The sequence below is a fragment of the Eutrigla gurnardus genome, assembly GCF_963514095.1.
Source record: "Eutrigla gurnardus genome assembly, chromosome: 3".
NCBI lineage: Eukaryota > Metazoa > Chordata > Actinopteri > Perciformes > Triglidae > Eutrigla > Eutrigla gurnardus.
This window is the reverse complement of record NC_139917.1, coordinates 7,693,548-7,714,391: the sequence shown is the minus strand read 5'-3', so window position 1 is coordinate 7,714,391 and position 20,844 is coordinate 7,693,548. Positions and strand designations below refer to the sequence as shown.

The 20,844-nt window shown below is 45.1% G+C and overlaps 2 protein-coding genes across 4 annotated transcripts in view; both read right to left on the bottom strand.

The window, feature by feature from the left end:
* mtif2 (mitochondrial translational initiation factor 2) overlaps window positions 1-7,326 on the bottom strand; it is a gene marked incomplete at its 3' end in the record, with an annotated part of 10,869 nt that extends 3,543 nt beyond the window's left edge. Inside the window, 11 exon segments of the mRNA XM_084005586.1 lie at window positions 302-554; window positions 807-1,011; window positions 1,119-1,156; window positions 1,158-1,244; window positions 1,884-2,023; window positions 2,680-2,856; window positions 3,100-3,260; window positions 3,569-3,740; window positions 3,887-4,010; window positions 4,486-4,646; window positions 7,219-7,326. Coding sequence (XP_083861712.1) covers window positions 302-554; window positions 807-1,011; window positions 1,119-1,156; window positions 1,158-1,244; window positions 1,884-2,023; window positions 2,680-2,856; window positions 3,100-3,260; window positions 3,569-3,740; window positions 3,887-4,010; window positions 4,486-4,644 — 1,516 coding nt within the window. The 5' untranslated portion in view covers window positions 4,645-4,646; window positions 7,219-7,326.
* Window positions 7,327-9,150: 1,824 nt separating this feature from the next.
* Window positions 9,151-20,844, bottom strand: part of pla2g6 (phospholipase A2, group VI (cytosolic, calcium-independent)) — a 34,163-nt gene continuing 22,469 nt past the window's right edge. For 2 of the 3 annotated variants that reach the window (XM_084005583.1, XM_084005584.1), the window contains 7 exons: window positions 19,943-20,079; window positions 19,398-19,475; window positions 18,710-18,864; window positions 18,525-18,576; window positions 15,005-15,120; window positions 13,794-13,867; window positions 9,151-10,263 (listed from right to left, as the gene is read on the bottom strand). In XM_084005583.1, coding sequence (XP_083861709.1) covers window positions 10,119-10,263; window positions 13,794-13,867; window positions 15,005-15,120; window positions 18,525-18,576; window positions 18,710-18,864; window positions 19,398-19,475; window positions 19,943-20,079 — 757 coding nt within the window. In that variant the 3' untranslated portion in view covers window positions 9,151-10,118. The remainder of the gene's footprint in view (window positions 10,264-13,793; window positions 13,868-15,004; window positions 15,121-18,524; window positions 18,577-18,709; window positions 18,865-19,397; window positions 19,476-19,942; window positions 20,080-20,844) is intronic. The other variant, XM_084005585.1, reaches the window with a different exon arrangement.

Below are 20,844 nucleotides of genomic sequence, written 5' to 3'. Positions count from 1 at the left end.
GCCATTTTCTCGATGATTCGACATTCACGGTTCTGGGCTGGCTTCATATCCCAGTGAACGTGCGTAACACGACAACGTTAACCTGGCTTGAATAAGCCTCAACAAGGCGCGGCTGAAATGCTTTAATGGAACGGGTTTTAGCCACAAGTGGAAGTTGGCGTTAGTTCTAACCAGGCTTAACCAGGTAAGCGCCGCCTTAATTAGCGAGTTTGGTGGAATACCCCTCAGGTCACCTGTCACCTGTTTTGTGTGAGTGATGTCACAGTGAGATCAGCCTATCAGAGGGCAGCTGTGCGTGTACCTTTGATGATGAGCGGCAGGCTCAGCTCCTCTGTCTGTGTCCTCTCGCTCGGTCTCACAGCAAACTTGCTCTTGTTGGCTCGGTACAGAGCAGACTTCCTCTGCCTCCAGCTCAGGTGATCTAGCCCCGCCCTCTCCTTCCTGTACTCCTCCAGGTGTAGTTTCTGTTTGAGCTCAATGGCGCTCTCCTCCTCCTGCAGCTTCTGCAGCTCCTCCATGTGACTCCTCCACTCCACCACCTCCCTCGCTTGCTGCTGCTCGACGACAACAAACTCAACGTTTATTCACTGCAGCTCGGACACAAGAAAGTGATTTGAGATGAAAACAAAGCAGCTGCTCCCAACTAGTAAACTATAACTACAGGAAAGGTCTGCTCCATGAAAGTCAATATGTCTCTGTTTGAACCTGAATAAAACAGCAGGGAATACACTTTCTTTCTGGTGAAGTAAAACTACTCATAGCTCAGTGGGCATCAAACCATCAGCGTGTCTTCATTTTGTTCTCACCTCAGAATCGACTTCCAGGATGACCTCTCCGGCAGAAGGCAGCTCCTTCCAGCCCACCACCTCCACCGCTGTGCTCGGCCCAGCCTCCGTCAGCACGCATCCGTTCTCATCAAACAGGAAACGGACCTTAGCCCAGCTCTTCCCCGCCACCAGGACACAACCTCGCTTCAACGTCCCCCGCTGGACGATGGCTGTCGTTACAGGACTGAGGGGACACATTACAGAAGTCATAGAACCAGAGTTAGGTACCGTCTCTGTAGGACTCATAGAACCAGAGTTACGTACCGTCTCTGGAGGTCACATAGAACTCACCCTTTGCCTTTGTCGGTGCGACTCTCGATGATGAGTCCCCTCCATCATTCCGCTGGGCTCTGCCTTCAGCTCCAAAACCTCTGCTAGTGCCACCGTGGCCTCAGCCAGAGCAAGGAGATTATCGCCCTGACAAAACAACAACCTTTATCATGTTAAACCACATCAACTCTGTATAAGAAGTGAATCTAGTCACCAAACATCATCCATAAATTGGGGACTGCCGTTTTGAAGCCTAAATTTTGGCATTTTGGTCGTCGCATCTTCACTTTTTGCAACCAGACTGCACAACACCATGGTAGCGACCTGTCAATCAGCAGGTAGCCCCGCCCCCTGAAGCATCCCCTGCTTTCTGGTCTGTTTGAGTGTGTGGGGGGGGGGGGGGGGGGGGGGGTGTGTGTGTGTGTATTGTGACTCCTCCATAAATGATTGCACATACACTTACATATTTATGCACATTTGTACGGTCTCTGAATGACAAGGAATTACAATTACAACTACTTGAATGTTTCTTCAGTACATTTATTAAGTTTGATTCATCAACCACATGATTAGACACCATTTGATGGAAAAAATGCTATAAAAACACTGAATTTAGAAAAATAAAACAGAAATAAATCAATACAATCAGAGAGGAGTCGCCCCCTGATGGCCAGTAGAGGGAGGATGCAGCTTTAAGGCACTTCAGCTTTGGCTTAATTTTCAGAACCAGAGGTTTCCATCTGATCTCGCATACTGAAAGTCCTCATTAATTTATAGTGGACTTACCTTGAGAGCAGAGACGTGGATCGCCTGAACGTCTCCTCCAAATTCCTCACAAACGACATCATGAGCCAGAAGCTCCTGTTTTACTCTCTGAGGGTCAGCTTGAGGCTTATCACACTTATTCACTGCCACGATTATTGGAACTGAAACACAACAGAGAGTAGAAACGGGATAAATACACAGTCAAAACAGGGTAGAAATACAACAGAAACAGGGTAATACAACAGAAACAAGGTAGAAACACAACAGAAACAGGGTAATACAACGGAAACAAGGTAGAAACACAACAGAAACAGGGTAATACAACGGAAACAAGGTAGAAACACAACAGAAACAGGGTAATACCATAGAAACAAGGTAGAAATACAACAGAAACAGGGTAATACAACGGAAACAAGGTAGAAACACAACAGAAACGGGGTAATACAACGGAAACAAGGTAGAAACACAACAGAAACAGGGTAATACCATAGAAACAAGGTAGAAATACAACAGAAACAGGGTAATACAACGGAAACAAGGTAGAAACACAACAGAAACAGGGTAATACCATAGAAACAAGGTAGAAACACAACAGAAACAGGGTAATACAACGGAAACAAGGTAGAAACACAACAGAAACAGGGTAATACAACGGAAACAAGGTAGAAACACAACAGAAACAGGGTAATACAACGGAAACAAGGTAGAAACATAGCAGAAGCAGGGTGGAAACACAGTAGAAACAAGGTAAAAACACAGTAGAAACAGGATAAAAACACAACATTAACATCCCTGGGCTGCCAGGCGGAGTTCGTACCTTTGGCTCTCCTGGCGTGCTGGATGGACTCGACCGTCTGGTTCATGACGCCGTCGTCGGCCGCCACCACCAGGACGACGATGTCAGTGGCGTCGGCTCCGCGGGCTCTCATGGAGGAGAAGGCAGCGTGACCCGGAGTGTCCAGAAATGTGATCTTCTCACCTGTAGGCAGCTGGACTGGAAGAAAAAAAAACATTCACCCATAAATAATACCCTGAAAACTTCTGATATAACAGTAGGTGTTAAGATTAAGGAGCTCCACGATGAATACAGATTTACACACTAGAGATGAGAAGTCAATCAATAGATTAGTTGAGAAAAGTACGAAGTACGATGTGGTCACGTTAGGAAACATATTTTCTTGAGTATTGAATATTTTGTCAATAAAGTTGATTCAAACTGCGTCAAAATGTGTTTTACCTAAAAAGGCTCCGATGTGCTGAGTGATTCCTCCGGCCTCTGTGGAGACGATTTGGCTCTTCCTCAGACTGTCCAGCAGTGTGGTCTTACCGTGATCCACGTGACCCATGATGGTGACCACCGGGGGGCGCGGCACCAGGCGAGACGGGTCTGCTAAAGGTCTGACAGGGGTCAGGGGTCAGAGGTCAAAATCTCAAGAGACATTTATTTACAAGTCAAAGGAAATACAGTGGTAATATTACAGTTAAGACTATAAACATTCATTTAAAAACATTTATGATGATGTGAGCGGTGGTGAAGGTGTCTTTGTCAATCCACCATAATCAATCAATCAATCCACCATAATCAATCAATCAATCTATCCACCATCCATGTGATTGGTGGGTTTGAGGTTGGATGTGTTCACAGCAGTTTAAATGATCATCACATAAAATCATGTGATTCAATATGAGACTTCCCGTCTTCGTACCTCCTGTGGACGTCCCTGTTGGCTCTCTCTCTGCTCTGGCTCAGTTTGGCCCATCTGAACTTCATCCCAGATCGAGTCACTACCTCCTTGATCCACCTCTCCTCCAGAACGGAGTCCAGCTCCAGAGAGTCCAGATCCACAGTGGTGTTCAGGAGAGCCTCCAACACGTGATCTGTAGAGATAAAAACATTGAATTCACTGTATTCATCAGAGCCTCCAACACGTGATCTGTAGAGATAAAAACATTGAATTCACTGTATTCATCAGAGCCTCCAACACGTGATCTGTAGAGATAAAAACCGGGAAGGAACGTCGTACCAAAGTCTTTGTTCATGGCCTCAGCGAGAGCCGCCACCGTCATCCTCTGTCTGATCTCCACTTCCTGTTTGTCCACTTTAACTTTGACCTTCTGGTTCTTTTGATCTTTCCTCTGACCTTTGACCTGCAGACATCACAACATCTTAAATGTTCTTTAGTGTATACAAATATCATTTTTCTTATGATTACTTATTTAAGTAAAAAACAACAACAACAAAACCGATACAGCCAATCATAACAAACACTACAGGTATGTCTATACAGATAGATTTTGCAAACATGTCAGATGAGCGACGCTGGTAGAGACAGGTGTTGAAAAGTGTTTCTACAAAATATTGACTCACACTTTTCAGTTTTTTTATTTGTAAAAAAAAATTGAAAACCATGTATCAATTTCCTTCCACTTCACAATTATTCTTCACTCATTGTTGGTCTATCACATAAAATCCCAATAAAATATGTGTGTGGAAAATGTGGAAAGGTTCAAGGGGAATTAATACTTTTACAAGCCACTGTAAGTATTTGTACTTGGTCTGATATAACACACACACACACACACACACACTATCTAACATCGGCCAATAGCAGATGTGACTCACATGTTTGGAAGCGAACGTCCTGTTGTCTTGACAGGTGAGAAGGGGGGCGGAGCTTCGAGCAGGACAGAGGAGGGCTGGAGACAGGAAGTTGCTGAGCAGACCCGAGGTGGCGTGGACAAGTCGCCGGGCTCCCCGCATCACTGATGACATCACGCTCATACCTGCAGACACAGGCGGAGGAAGGTGAGGATACCGTTTATTCTGTTTGGTGGGTTTATCATCCGTTGGTTTTCTCTTCTTGTTTATTTATTTATTGTCCAAAACAAAGAATGAAGTGAATAATAACCTAAAACATTATTAAAATGCAGTTTACAGTTTTTCATAATTGCTAAAACCTAAATCCCAATCTGTGAACCAAGCGCTCAGTGGCCTAAAGGCATTTATTGAACTGGTCACTCTTTTGGCAAAACCTTTAACCATCTTACCCAGTAAGGCTCTATTTGTAGATCTCACTCACTGTTTTTGTCTTGAAGCTCATTCTGCACTTGTGATGCATAATGGTGACCACAGGGGGCAGCAGTGAGACAACTACAGCACAGAGATGGATGGAGACAGAGGAAGAGTGTGTGGGAGGTGGTGGACCACGATGAAGAGGAGGAAGAGTGTGTGAGAGGTGGTGGACCACGATGAAGAGGAGGAAGAGTGTGTGAGAGGTGGTGGACCACGAGGAAGAGGAGGACGAGTCTGTGAGAGCTGGTGGACCACGATGAAGAGGAGGAAGAGTGTGTGAGAAGTGGTGGACCACGATGAAGAGGATGAAGAGTCTGTGAGAGGTGGTGGACCACGATGAAGAGGAGGAAGAGTCTGTTAGAGGTGGTGGACTACGAGGAAGAGGAGGACGAGTCTGTGAGAGCTGGTGGACCACGATGAAGAGGACGACGAGTGTGTGGGAGGTGGTGGACCACGATGAAGAGGATGAAGAGTCTGTGAGAGGTGGTGGACCACGATGAAGAGGACGACGAGTGTGTGAGAGGTGGTGGACCATGAGGAAGAGGACGACGAGTGTGTGGGAGGTGGTGGACCACGATGAAGAGGACGACGAGTGTGTGGGAGGTGGTGGACCACGATGAAGAGGACGACGAGTGTGTGGGAGGTGGTGGACCACGATGAAGAGGATGAAGAGTGTGTGAGAGGTGGTGGACTACGAGGAAGAGGAGGACGAGTCTGTGAGAGCTGGTGGACCACGATGAAGAGGATGAAGAGTCTGTGAGAGGTGGTGGACCACGATGAAGAGGATGAAGAGTGTGTGAGAGGTGGTGGACTACGAGGAAGAGGATGAAGAGTGTGTGGGAGGTGGTGGACCACGATGAAGAGGATGAAGAGTGTGTGAGAGGTGGTGGACTACGAGGAAGAGGAGGACGAGTCTGTGAGAGGTGGTGGACCACGATGAAGAGGACGACGAGTGTGTGAGAGGTGGTGGACTATGATGAAGAGGAGGAAGAGTGTGTGAGAGGTGGTGGACCACGATGAAGAGGAGGACAAGTGTGTGAGAGGTGGTGGACCACGATGAAGAGGATGAAGAGTCTGTGAGAGGTGGTGGACCACGATGAAGAGGATGAAGAGTCTGTGAGAGCTGGTGGACCACGATGAAGAGGATGAAGAGTGTGTGAGAGGTGGTGGACTACGATGAAGAGGAGGAAGAGTGTGTGAGAGGTGGTGGACCACAAGGAGGGGAATCAGGACAAATAGTCCTAGTTGGGGGGGTTTAGCTCAGGAGGTAGAGCTGGTTGGCTGGTAACCGCAAGATTGCCGGTTCGATCCCCGGCTCCTCCTAGCTGAGTGCCTGGTGTCCCTGAGCAAGACACCTCACCCTAATTGCTCCTGACGAGCTGGCTGTCGCCCTGCCTGGTTGACTCCGCCGTCGGTGTGTGAATGTTCTGTTTCCATACTGTGACTGCATGTTTGTCCCAGACAGCCTCATGAGGATGAAGGTCTCCTCTAATCTGATGATGATCAACCTGATGAAGGTCTGAGAACAGTCAAGGAGTAACACAGTCATATGGGGATGAAGTGCAGAGGACAGAGCTGGGGTCTGTTTGTGTCTGAATTGTCAGCTTGTCTCCTCTGCACCACACATTTAAACTTTAGTCATTTTATCATTTATTGTAGTGAACTTTACTGAAAACAGTGTTTGATGCTGACGGCTGGGTGGAGGATGTGAAAACAGTGTTTGATTGCCAGAGGAAGTTTGTGAGGTTTTGTGTTTCCAGTTTAGAGGGAAAAGGCTGGAAGGTTTCACCAAATGTGTCTTGGCAGTTGCAGAAACTATAAATATATGGACCCAGTTTCCTTGCGTCATAATGGATAGTGGGAGCGGATTGGTGCAGCAGGGGGACCTAACCAACCTTCAAATAGGACTTCCTGTTTGTTCTAACAGGTGGGATTCAGCTTCCATCGATCCGCCGCTGTCTAACACCTGGAGCAGCACAGGAAGACATGAGCATAGCAACACCAAGCAGCGTTTAAACGCTTAAACTGAGCTCAGATCAGGTGTTTGGTGGGTTATAACTCACGCCGAAACAATGACAGAACCCGACCTTTCCAGAGGAGCAGCACCATGTCTACATGTGCGGCTGTTTTTACCTGCCAGCAATAAAAGACCACCGTTTCCAGTGAAGTCTGGCGAGGGGTTGGAGCCGCACGTAGAAAAGACGGGAATGGCAGTGCTTTTACCTGAAAACGTGTAAAACCGGGACAGTAAGAGGCCGACGGGTGGACGTGGTTCTGTCTCACCTGGCAGCGACGTGTCTCCGCTTTCAGCTCATCCTCTAATCTTCTGCTGGTCCAGTTTCACCGTGAAGTAAACCTCCGACCGGGCGCCGCCATGACACTCAGTAAACGGTTCCGGACTGACTCAGCCGGCAGCGCCTCCTGCCGGTCTGGAGCGGACCGCCTTCTCCCCGGCTTGGTTTTTCCTGTTCTTGACGGTTTCCTTCTATCATGCAGCACATCTGTGCCTGTCTGTCTGCTGCCTGTCAAACACCACCTGTATCCAGCTCCTTGCTCATATACATTATTATCACAGCTTCTTTTCACATAATTCACAAATACTCTCTGAAATAGACCCAACCATTCAAATATGTTCATATAATAAACAATACTTTATTATGATGTGAAAAAAATGTTTTTCCTCCTTTTACTACTTCCTGTGTACAACCTCTGCTATTATACATATTCGGGGTTTTGTCATTACTGAGAGCCTACCTGGCAAAATGCTGACTGTGCATAAGCAACGTGATCTGTTGGAGATCGTCTTCAGACTAGAGGCCAGGAATGCAGACCGCACGGCATTCTGGGAGTCTGGAATTCCTTTATGTTTCACCATCATCAATATCACAGTTTCAATTTCACATAATTCAAAACTGATCATTTCAACAACATATGAATCTTATGAACATACTAACCTGATATTTGGCATTAGCGACGTAGCTACCGTTAGCCACACTTGCTAACTTACCATTCAGAAACATTAGAGCTTCTGCAGGAGCCTCACCTGGTCCAGGGTCTGATTCAGGTTCAGACAGACGTGTTGAATCACTGTGTTTCAGTTTGCAGCTACTTGTTCTTTTACTTGGGTAGACGCAGTGGTGGACAGTAACGGAGTAAATTTACTTAAGTACTGTACTTAAGTACATATCCAGAGGATTTGTACTTTACTTGAGTATTAGATTTCTTTGGTACTTATTACTCTTACTTGAATGCATTTCCAAGACAAATACTTTTACTTTTACTCGAGTTAATTTCTAGAAAGGCTGAAAAGTACTCGTTACTTTCAGGTCTGCTCTTTTATTTTTTCCCTTTCTTTTAAAAAAAAAATACTATTGGACACAAGCTGTGTTTCTCAAAGAAGGAACCCTATCACAGTGCACGCTCTCCACTGGGATCTAAAGCAGAAATACGTAATCCCTCCCCATAAGGATCCTGCCAAAGTAGCCACGCTCTCGACTGTGTTTGTGTTTGTCAACACAAAACCGCGACAATGGCTGAGTCTCAGACTGAGTGTGATAATGATCCGGAGGAACTTTCAGAAAATCTTTGGCCTTATCTGGACTCCATGTTTGAGTTTTACAGAGTAAAAAACATGGACACAGACAAACAGTCATATATTTTCAAATGTGTATTGAGGGGGTTCCAGTTCCCAATGATAGAGAGTTAGTTGGACGGTGCAGGTTCATTTGGTTACAATTTCAATGATTGTTAATAAACATCTGCATCTGCAACATCTGCTGTAGTCCTGTGATCCCATTCATTTTATTTGAAATTTACTCTTACTCTTACTTTTACTTAAAGTACCTTTAAAAGCAAGTACTTTTTTACTCTTACTTGAGTACCATGTCGACTGAGCTACTTTTACTTGTAACAGAGTAAATTTTGACCAGTAGTATTTGTACTCTTACTCAAGTACTGGGGTCGAGTACTCTGTCCATCTCTGGGTAGACACCGTAACCATGGTAATGAGGAGCGAGTGGCATCCTCCTAAAGCTACAGACCCAGAATCAGCACTTTGGGAACAGGACTAAAACGGAGGGCTATCAGACATAGAACTCATGATCTGATTGTTTTTGCCTGCAACACTTCATCAACATCTCAGCCCCATGTGAACTTGTAAAACAGGAGTATATAATAATTATATATAGGATCTGTAAAACAACAGTGAGAGAAATAAACAGTCCATATCAATGTTTTATTCATTCAGTTATTAATCCACATTATAAATCATTTCTAGTTTACTTGGTTGTTTCTTTTAATTCAGTTGGAAATTCAAGTGTAGTAACAGTACGTGTTAAATATGTCCTCACAGTAAACTGAGAGGCTGACAAGGTTCAACGTTCAGCGCTCAGCGTCAGCGTTAATAGGTTGGAAAGTAAGGGCCTGAAAAGGAATTGTGGAGAAAAGAAAGGAACAGTACTAATGTGGACTGATAAGGTCCAGCTGCTTCATCGTCACCACCATCCAACGCATGGCCTGATGGGAAACCTCTCTCAAGCCACTTTCTTTGGATCTACTTGTCTTCAAACAAGCAACAACAGAACTAGAACTGGGGGGAGAGTTGGATTCAAACCTGGTCTCTGACCATGGACGGATTAGGATCCCACAACCGGTCTACGTAGGAAAGAGACACCCAGTAGTGGTTTTGAATCCCTGTTATGATGTGGTTATTTTGTGCCTAGGAGACAGTAATCCTTCCACATGGGATTTGTTCCCCAACAGTCTGTGCTACGGTGTCGGTCGATACCACTTCCTCCTACATCTCTCTTGTGTTCACATGTCAAAGACGGTTTATATACAAACAGCAAACTAAACGAACTGTGATCGATAACATGTCTGTAATAAGGTCACATGATGCTACATAACTTGCCTTTGAGCAGGCTGCGTTAAGTCAGTTGTTCTTCTGGCTTATAATCTTCATCATTATAATTATAAATAATATTTGTCAGGCTTGATTCACATATTTCCGACTGAACTGACAGTTCAGCATAAATCAGGAGTTTGAAAGCAAAAGCACACCAACACAGATGCTACACTCGTCAGACATAAGGCTCACTTTGTGCCAATCACTCTTTGTCCAGGATTCCAGCACTCCAGCTCTGCTCGCGTGTTCGCAGCCTCTCCTTGTGATGTTTCTGGGCCTTTCATTGGTCCAGCAGCACCTTTGCCAGAGACTGGAGGTCTCCCCTCTTCTCGTACAGGTACAGCTGGGTTTCCCAGAGCATGTCCACCAGGACCGCGTCACTCACCTCATCCAGCATCACCTCCTGAGACAGCTGGGGACTCAATCTGCAAAACACACAGGATCAAAGTACTTTAGAGATGAAGAAACTATATTAAACAAAAGCCAATGTTTCAGACACTAATAGGAAAGATATTCTGCATATCTTTCCGCAGGAAAGATATGCAGAATTGTGTTATGTGTAAAGCTCTATAGGCTGTTTCCGTTTCATACAAACAGTCAACTGGATTCAACAGGTCTGTAAAGGGTTAATCACTTGTTTCATAGCATTCTAAACACAAAGCCAACTTTTCTTGCAACGCAAATGCTGACAAAGATGATGCAAAGATGCGAAGAGACGTGACGCAAATAGGTAGGATTTTCATCGTGAGCGTATTCCTGCTCAGTGAAATAACACAATAAGTTGATGGTGGCGAATTTCCATTATTGGGATAAGCAGAAACAACAAGCTGTCTACCTTGTTATCATGGTAGACAAGTGAAAAATGCAGGATAGATAGATGGGCTCCCAATCGCTTTACAAATTTTAATCAGATTAATTACAAGGTAGCTGTGGATTAATCACCATTCATAAATATATATGAAAAATTCCCATTTTCTCTGTATATTGTTGTGGGAACAGAAGGATAAATGTTAGAAGGCCTATATGCAGCAGAATGTGAAGCCTGATACCACTTTATATCAGACCGAGTACAAATACCTCAATACCCCAGAGGTCTACTATAGTGGCTCATATAAGTCCAGAGACCAGACTATGTGGAGAAACCAGAGACTGTCTGTGGTCCCCCAGAGGTCTACGATAGTAGCACACATTAGTCTAGAGACCAGACCAGACTATGTGGAGAAACCTGTCTGTGGTCCAAACAACAAGGTCTCTGCTGTATTTATGTCTAGATGACCTTATTTGGAGTGTTGATGGAGCAGCTACATTGTTAGCATAGCATAGCACTCATCAACCAGACTCCATTCAGAAAACAAGCATTTTAGAAGAAGTCAGCTTGTCATCTTGCAGACAGACCTAACAAAGCATGACATCACTTCTGCAAAGAGCGCAGAATCAGTAAATAGCGCCTGCATATTTGAATTTAAAAAAAGAAAAGAAATGATTAGGGAGTATCACAATATATCGATATTTTGTCCCACGAATTAATTGGTCATAAAATGTGATCTGATCTGCATCCAAGTCACAAGACAAACACAATGTGCTTAACCTAATACCACACAAACAATTCAAAAGTCTTTATTGACCACAGCCAATAAATATTCATAGTGCTGCTGGAAAAAGTAAGTCAACGCTGGATTTAATAATTGGTCGAACCTCTTTTGGCAGCAATAAAGTCAACAAAGCTCTTCCGGTAGCTGCTGATGAGACCTTCACAACGTTCAGGACCAGTTTGGGACCGTTCTTCCTTACAGAAGTACTTCAGCTCAGCCATTTTCTTAGCATGTCTGGTGTGAGCGGCTCTCTATTGGATCCCGGCCTGGCCCCTAACTGGGCCACTCCAAAAGGTGGATTTTCTTTTTTGTTTTTTTGAAGTCATTCTGTAGTCGATCTACTTCGATGTTAAGTTCATTGCCCTGCTGCATCACCCTACTCCTACTGTGCATGCTTCAGCTGGCGGACAGCCACCCTCACATGATCCTGTAGGATACCTTGACAAACTTCGGAAGTAATTTTCCCTTGATGATGACAAGCGGTTCAGGCCCTGAGGCAGCAAAGCAGGGCCTGAACATCACGATGCTCCGTCCACCGTACGTCACGCCAAGGAGGATGTTCTCATGTTGGTATGCGGCGCCCTTTTTACACCATACATAGTGCTGCTCTTCACGAACAATTCAACCTTAGTTTTATTGGTCCACAAAACATCGTCCCCGTAGCGCGTGGAGTGTCAAGGTACTCTTTGGCAAACTTCAGGCGTGTGGTGATGTTTTTTTGGAAAGCAGCAGCTTCATCTGTGGTGTCCTGTTCAATCTTTTGCATCTGGTAGACTCATGAACAGAGATGTAGAATCATGTTGTCTGGGCAAACACTTGAGTACCCCCAGAACGGAGATCTCTTTTTGCGAGGCGTGGTTCACATAATCACATGAGCAGATGCCGCTTGTGAACAGCAAACACAAAAGGTTTTATTTTAGGTCAATGTAGCTCTACATCTGCCTCAAGTCATTCATTGATTGGACCAAAGGTTTGCCACCTTTTTTGGAGGGTTCGCTTACTTTTTCTAGCAGCACTGTTAATGTTTAACAGCTGTGCCCCATAAATACATGACATATTGGGCCCTAGTTTCGTAGACCAGGCGCAGTCAGCTTTCAGCGCACCTGCGCCGCGCCGACGGGGTGTGTCCGCCTGGACTTTGCAAGTTTCGTGCACCGCGCAGGCTCGCGCAGGCACGCCTCCCGTCTCGCCCACCGGCGCAAGTGGGAAAGAGGGAGGAGAAGAAGGCGTGAGTGGGAGACGAGCAGGAGACGAGGCGTGGACTGGGATTAATACAGCCGATTCAGATCTTCACCAATCAAATGAGCTCCTCTCCTCTCCTTTAATGCGTTAGGGGAGGTTCAGTGTAAGATCCGTCACTTGACAACCTGATGACAGTAGCGGCGCCGCCGCTCCCACCACACGCATCACGCGCTGTGCGCGCGTATCATAAAAATAACAATGCCGATATTATAAAAAACAGGAGAGAGAGAGGGAGATGTTTTGGTCCGAGAGGCTGAGTTTCCGTTACGCGTGCCATCCGCCTTTGATCTGACGTCAGATGTGACGGGACAATCTATATAGATATAAATTCACGTGTTGATTCAATTAGTTGCATTAAATAGTGTTTGTTGTGATTATTTATTGCATTTAAATGTGCCTGGAACTGTGGAAACCTGCCTGTGAGGTCTCGGTGACGTATGCGCACTGCGCGCCGGTCCGCCAAACTTCCGATCCGCCAGCTGTGATTCGCATTGAATGAATGGACTTTATTTACGCCTTGCGCCTTGCGCCGAAAGTAGACCAGGTCGGAGCTGGCGAGCTTTCAGCGCAGTCTCGGCGAGGCTTTTTGCCACGAAACTTCCGCTACGCCAAGCTGAATCTGTGACGCCTCCCCCTGCTGCGCCGCCACACCCATCTTGGCGCAGGCGATCTACCAAACTGCCAAACTGACGGTGCGCAAGGCTGCGCGGGTCGAAACTTGCACTGCGCCGGCTGCGCCACCCTGCGCCGCCCTGCGCTGGTCTACGAAACTAGGGCCCATTATGATAAGATAATTATTAAAATAATATTATGTACCAATTTTCTATACTTGTTGTGAATTTGTTTTTTATTTATTTATTCTTTTTATATCCAAGCCTGAACACCCACTTGTTTGCCATATCTGTCTAACGGGTCATTAAACATTACAGCACTTTAAAGATATACTGTTGGTTTATTGTGGCAAACAAAGAGCATGAGAACATTAGAGATTGGGATTAGTCGGCCAAAGAGCAAATTAAGTGATGAAAATGTCGATGAAAATGAAAAAGGCTGGTTAAATCATCACATCAGAGAGCAGAGCTGCAATAAATGAGAAGTAGACTAGTTCACAGTCAGCTGACCTGTGGTAGATGGTATCGATCATGTCACACCAGGCTCCGGCTCGGTCCACTGCACAGCCGTCAGAGTCCGTACACTGTCGGTCACAGACAGAGACACATTTTTACAATTAGAAACAAACCTACTTCATGAAAGTCTTTTATTGTTAGTGTGCATTATATCTAAAATATCAGGAATATTAATAGGGCTTCACAAAAAGGGGAGGAGACAGTTCTTAGCGGTTGACTTCATATGCAAAGACCTGTTTCCTGTTCGTTACCATGGTGACGTATTTCTGTAGGTGAAGCATTAAAAAACATGAGCACAATGGTTCATATAAAGACTTATTTTCATCTGTAGTTCTTGGCAGGTTGATGTTCAAAGGACATACGTACATACACAAAGCATAGCCAGATAAAAGGACAATGACAGATTATATGACATGAAACATAAACAAAAGCACATAGGCACAATTACGTCTCCAAATCTCTCTATTAGCTCAGTCTATTAGCAACATTCCTTTACATCTCTCTATTAGCTTAGTCTATTAGCAACATTCCTTTACATCTCTCTATTAGCTTAGTATATTAGCAACATTCATTTACATCTCTCTATTAGCTTAGCATATAGCATAATTTCCCTTCATCTATCTATTAGCTTAGCCTATTAGCAACATTTATCTTCATCCCTCTATTAGCTAGCCCAATGGTTGCCAAACTATTTCTGCAGGGCTCCCCCTTTGCCGTCACCCCCCCCTAGAAAATCAGTTTTAATTTTCCAATTTTTTCCCAAATTCCATGTTTTCTGTTGACATTTTCCATAATTCTATGTTTTACAATTGAAGAGAATTTTTACCATCAAATTGTGTCTAATCTTTGCTGAATCAAAATTCCATAAATCAAGAAGAAAATATGAGAAATGTATTGAAGAAACATTCTTGTAGTTCTAATTCTAATTCCTCGTCATTTAGAGACCATGGACATGTGCATAAATATGAAAATGTATGTGCAATCATTTATGGAGGAGTCCCCCCCCCCCCCGCAGACTTTTACCATGTCTAAAGTCAGCATATCTGTCGATCCACTCACTGCTATTCACTTTCAGTTGTGAATTTCTGAACGTTTCTGATGTGAGACTCTGTTTGTAGCTGTTTTTTTGTTTTTTCCTGTGATGTAATCATGACGTTGGCTGTAAAAGAATCAGGAAGAGATGGAACACGTGTTGTTGGACTCACACAGTCCACCAGCATCTTGCCGAGCTCCTTGGCTCCTACGAAGCTCTTGGCCAACTCCAGAGGGTTGGAGGGTCTGAACACATCCACGGAGCTCACCACCACCTGAGGAGGTTTACCTGGACACAATCACAATCAGAGAAGAGTTCATTGCCAAGTACGTTTTCACAGGAATTTGCCTTGGTGTTCAGTGTGCACAACAGTTACAAAGAATAAACAATAAAGAAGAGTACTGCAGTCAAGAACATAAATAGAAAAGTTACTGTGAAATTAAATAGACACTACTGTAGATGTGCAGTCATATATACACCATATTATTATAATATGTAGCACAGATACAAGTGAACAAACTCAGAGACAGTTAATTCTTCACAATCTGTTTGTCACTTGTCCTGCGTTGTTTTATATCTTCAAAAATTAGATATCAGGGCCGTATAGCAGAGGTTGCGATATATCCGAATGTTTCTTTAACCATAAAGAAATGTGAAAGAGGAGGTCTGTGAGCTCCTCATCCATGTTGACTACGGGACACAGAGAGGTGCTGCCTCAGTGTGAGTGTCTGGTAGGTCCAGTCTCCAGTGTGGCAGCAGAGTGCTGCTTCTGCCATCAGAAAAAAATTTAAACGGCCATGAGAATCATCTGTCCACAGACAATACGAAAAAATCTGCTTTGTGTGTTGACATGAAAAGTGACCGCACTGTCGGTTTTGTGTCCCAATCATCTTCTCACTCCGTCCCCTTATAAATGCATAATTTCTGTAGGCTATATTAATTGTTAAAATACACATTCACACAAACATACAGTACAGTGTGAAATATCCTGCTTCAATCCATATTTGTTGGCGTTTATCTTTTCAACAACATTTTCACTTTGGTCATTACGTGTTTGCTGCTGCACACCCAAAGGGTGGCTCACAGCTGCATTAACAAACAATCTAAGTTTCATTCCTCACAAGAAGGTTTGATATTCACTGAAACCCCCTCGCCCTTTAAAGGGGTTACCAGGATGTAACGTTACTCACACTAACAACAGGTCCCTCTCCTTCTTTCTCATCCTGCTGATAAAAACAGTCGCTGGATAAAACACATCAGCTAAGACAGCGCTTTTCAAACTGGGGGGCGCGCTGTTGGTGATGTACGTTGTGTGAGACCAGAGATATAGTTCATTGAGCGGTTTCACACTTAAAGTCCCAGTCAGTAAGTCTGGCGGATCGAGGGCACTCTGTCAGATTTTGAATGTTTACAACTCTCACGCTCCTCCCCCACGACCATTGAGCTCCTCCCCCACGACCACCGAGCTCCTCCCCCATGACCACCAAGCTCCTTCCCCTCGGCCACTGAGCTCCTCCCCCACGACCACCGAGCTCCTCCCCCACGACCACCGAGCTCCTCCCCCACTACCACCGAGGTCCTTCCCCTCGACCACCGAGCTCCTTCCCCTCGACCACCGAGCTCCTCCCCCACGACCACCGAGCTCCTTCCCCTCGACCACCGAGCTCCTCCCCCACGACCACTGAGCTCCTTCCCCTCGACCACCGAGCTCCTTCCCCTCGACCACCGAGCTCCTCCCCCACGACCACCGAGCTCCTTCCCCTCGACCACCGAGCTCCTCCCCCACGACCACTGAGCTCCTTCCCCTCGACCACCGAGCTCCTCCCCCACGACCACCGAGCTCCTCCCCCACGACCACCGAGCTCCTTCCCCACTACCACCGAGCTCCTTCCCCTCGACCACCGAGCTCCTTCCCCTCGACCACCGAGCTCCTCCCCCACGACCACCGAGCTCCTTCCCCTCGACCACCGAGCTCCTCCCCCACGGCCACTGAGCTCCTTCCCCTCGACCACCGAGCTCCTCCCCCACGACCACTGAGCTCCTTCCCCTCGACCACCGAGCTCCTCCCCCACTACCACCGAGCTCCTCCCCCACTACCACCGAGCTCCTTCCCCTCGACCACCGAGCTCCTTCCCCTCGACCACCGAGCTCCTCCCCCATGACCACCGAGCTCCTTCCCCTCGACCACCGAGCTCCTCCCCCACGGCCACTGAGCTCCTTCCCCTCGACCACCGAGCTCCTCCCCGTCGACCACCGAGCTCCTCCCCGTCGACCACCGAGCTCCTCCCCCACGACCACCGAGCTCCTCCCCCTCGACTTCGTGCCCTTTGAACTCCCTTATATCACGCCACATTTGAAATGGGTTCGATGTTGACTCTGGTTTTATCACGGGCACCATCGCAATCTTTCTTTTTTTCCTTATTTTCCACCGGTGTTTTTTTTTCCTTGGTTGTTTTGGACCTCCTTGTTTCGGTTTTTAATCGAGGAATTGGAAGCTTGTTGCTACTAAGGCGATAGGAGAACTCAAAAGGATTTAGGAGCAGAATGGCAGAATCAAATGGTGAAAAGAATAATACGCCACAACGTCAGGTGAGTTATGAATTTCTAGCCATTCTGCCGGCTGGAAATCTAAAATCCCACTCGTTCGGCGTGTTATGAAAGCGTCAGGATTGGAGACGAAACAGCCAATCAGAATTGAGCTTCTCCAAGTCTCTGATTGGTTGCTATTGTGGCACATTTGTAACGCTGTGCCAAGTTGAGCGAGCGTACAGACAAAGTTGAGCGTGCACAGAAGGGACAGATTGAGAGCGCGCGTGCAGCAAGAGTTTGAGAGTGGGCATGAGTAAAACTGAGTGAGAGTTATATAATTTTGCCTGCTAAAATTACATTATGTTTTGCTCGCGTATCATTTCTCTTCAAAATATAATTTCTGTGCTCGCAAAATATATTTTTCTGCGCTCAAAATCTCACATTGCTCCTTCATAAATGTGGCACAAATATAACACCATACTAAAGGAGCTCTGAAAGGAAGCATTGGAGCTCCTTTCCTTTGCATTTAGAGAATCCGAACGGCTCTTATCATGGCGGCCACTTGTTTACTTCTGGGTCACTTCTTCAGGTAGGAACCTTCCTAAGCAAAATAGAATATTCGACTGCACCCTGTGTGTGCACGAACACAGTCCTGTGTGCTGATTGGACAGGATGAGCCGGGCATGGTCGATTTTTTGCAAAACTAAAACCGGATGATTTATGTTGTTCTATCAGAGCCTAGTGTCGGCTTCAGTGAATATGATCAAAAAAAATGTTGCCAACTGGGACTTTAACTAAATGACACGATGACAAACCTACGGCACACTGAGACTTTCTAGGTTTGAAAAATGATCTTTTCAATTGATAAACATGCAGGAAGGGGCGGTACTCAGCAGCTCTGAAGAATGTATTACCACAAACAGTGACAGATAGATTGTCCTGTGTATATAATATGGCAGTATCTAGTGGTGAGGTTGCACATTGCAAAAAACTGAAACTTCTCTGTAAATATAGATACATATGTAGATAGATATAAACGTCGGGTGATTATACCTTTGAATATATTCATATTATCTTCAATTTCTGCCAATAGATCCCCCTTAATGTTACAACACAAGAATAAAATGCATTATTTGCCGTTCTGACACAGTGAAGGGGCTCACCTGTACCGAGGGAGACCACCAGACCCAACTTCTTGACTTGGTTTCCATGGCCCTGAGAGGGAGGAGAGGAAAACGAGGTCTAATATAACTAAATCTGCTTTAAAAAATCATATCATGATTGAACGTGAAGTTCATGGAAGAGCAAATGAAAAGGAAAACCAGAATGCAGCTGTCAGGTTGCCTACCAGTGTTTTTAAAGCTTTATTGTACTGATGGATTTCCGACATGGCGTCCAGCGTCGGGTTATTGGCCAACAGCCCTCCATCCAGAAAGCGGCCCATTGGGCGGAAGTAAGTGGGGGCAGCGCCACTGGACCGGGCAGCTCGCCACACAAGCTGTTCTGGTTTAAAAAGAGAGAAGAGAAGACTTTAAATGAGGCATGAAACAGTGAATCAGAGACTTTGATTATCTGGGTGCAGATTAGTGTTTCACAGCATACCGATACCAGAGAAAATATTGCCCTGCCGTTACAAATGTCACGATACTATTTTATTACAGGTCCAGATTTAGCGAGCATAGCTAACAAAAAGGATGGAGTCAACACATTAAGTTAACAGAATTTTGAAGCGGGGATCGAACCGCTTGTGGGTGGCACAGTCCTGCTCTGAGCTGGTGTCTGGAGGACTGATACCAGTCTCAAGTCCACAGGAAGTATGAAGCTACCACCAGCAGGCTCACTTGGCTTAGCCTGAACAGCAAGCCTGGCTCTGTCCGAAGAGAAACCTCTTGAGCTAGTTAATTAAGAAAAAAATGCCAAACTGTCCCTTTAAACGTGGGGAAATGTACATTTTTTTAGGCGTATTTGAAAAACTGTGGCTTACGTAATTGAAAGATTTTTGAACTTTGTGTTCTCTCACTCACGCAGACACACACCTTCATCAGTCACCTTCCTACGCTTTGTGGCTGGCTCCTCTGTGTATCCTACTATCAATACATCCTCATCCTCCCATCCTGCAACAACAACATGGCTGCCACTCAAACAACAAAGCACAACTGGACTTGTACAGGAAAACCATAGCATGCAGATTCAGAAGTTCAGCCACCCAGTGCACTTTTCAGGTTTCGTTTCCAGAATAAACTGAGAACATATTACTCTTTTGAGATTACATAGTCCCACAATTTAAAGAGTAACTAAACCCTCGAACCACTCGTTTCAGCTGAAAATCAACATGTGGGTATTTAGTGAGTAGTAGCCCTTTTTATACCTTACCTTGTACCTTATACATTTTTACACCTTATATGAGGAAAAACTCTAGGGTTTAGTTTCTCTTTAAAGCAACCAAGTGTAGGGTCTACTTACTCTGACACATCCAGTGGTCGTATCAGACAGTGTACAGCCTTACCCCTCCAATACAACGCTAGCACTAGTGAGCACTAGTGAGCAGCAGGACAACCCAGAACTCTACTTGTTGAAGTACCTTGTGGGATTGTTAGGGGCTTGAATGTGGCGGTCGTGGCATACGGAGGCTCTCTGTGGACGGAGGGAGGGTCGTAGTTCCTAAAGATGTGGAGCTCGCCTGGATGTCTGTCTGCCAGAACACTGGTCACCATCACCCTGTACACAATCAGAGTCATTGGGCCTCATCCACCAAGCGTTCTTGGGAAGAAATGTATTCTTTAATCGCACTTATGCACTTTTCACCAATATTCTGGCATTCACCAATGTTTTCTTATCTGGGATTTGTTCACGGGTTAGAAAAAATCCTACAAACATTTAAAAGCAAACTTATGCACATTTGACTGCTGACGTCTGTGCAAAATAATTGGTTAGTGTTTTTTTTCCTATTCTAAAGTTGTATAATACTGTAGGATTTAAATTACAATAAAATATTTAATATTAATTATAATAATTTCTTGTTCAATTAATATTTTCATTACATTACAAAGCATGGTTTCCTTTTAAAGTAAAAACACTCCACTAACACATTCATTCCTATATATTAAACAGTTCTGTGGGTTTCACCTCAAACAGGGCTGCTGGCTCAGATACGCATCTTTGAGTCATTTATTATAAAGTCCAGCAGCACTGGGCTCAACTCCCATAATGACTTATTTTATTAGGAGATGTAGGATCTGCCCTGGCCCTCTGGTTGATGACATCCCCGTCAAATAATGTATTTTCATAGTTTAATACTTTAACAGTTATATCACAAAATAAGACTTTCTTATGCAAAATTATCTTTTAAATTGACAAAGATCAAACGTGGAACTCATGGTACGTTTCAAACAGGATTGAAAATATTTGTCTCTTGCCTTTGTGTAGTGTACTTATTTCTTCCCAAATAAGGTCCCATGGTGGTCCACATGATGGGGTGGGACT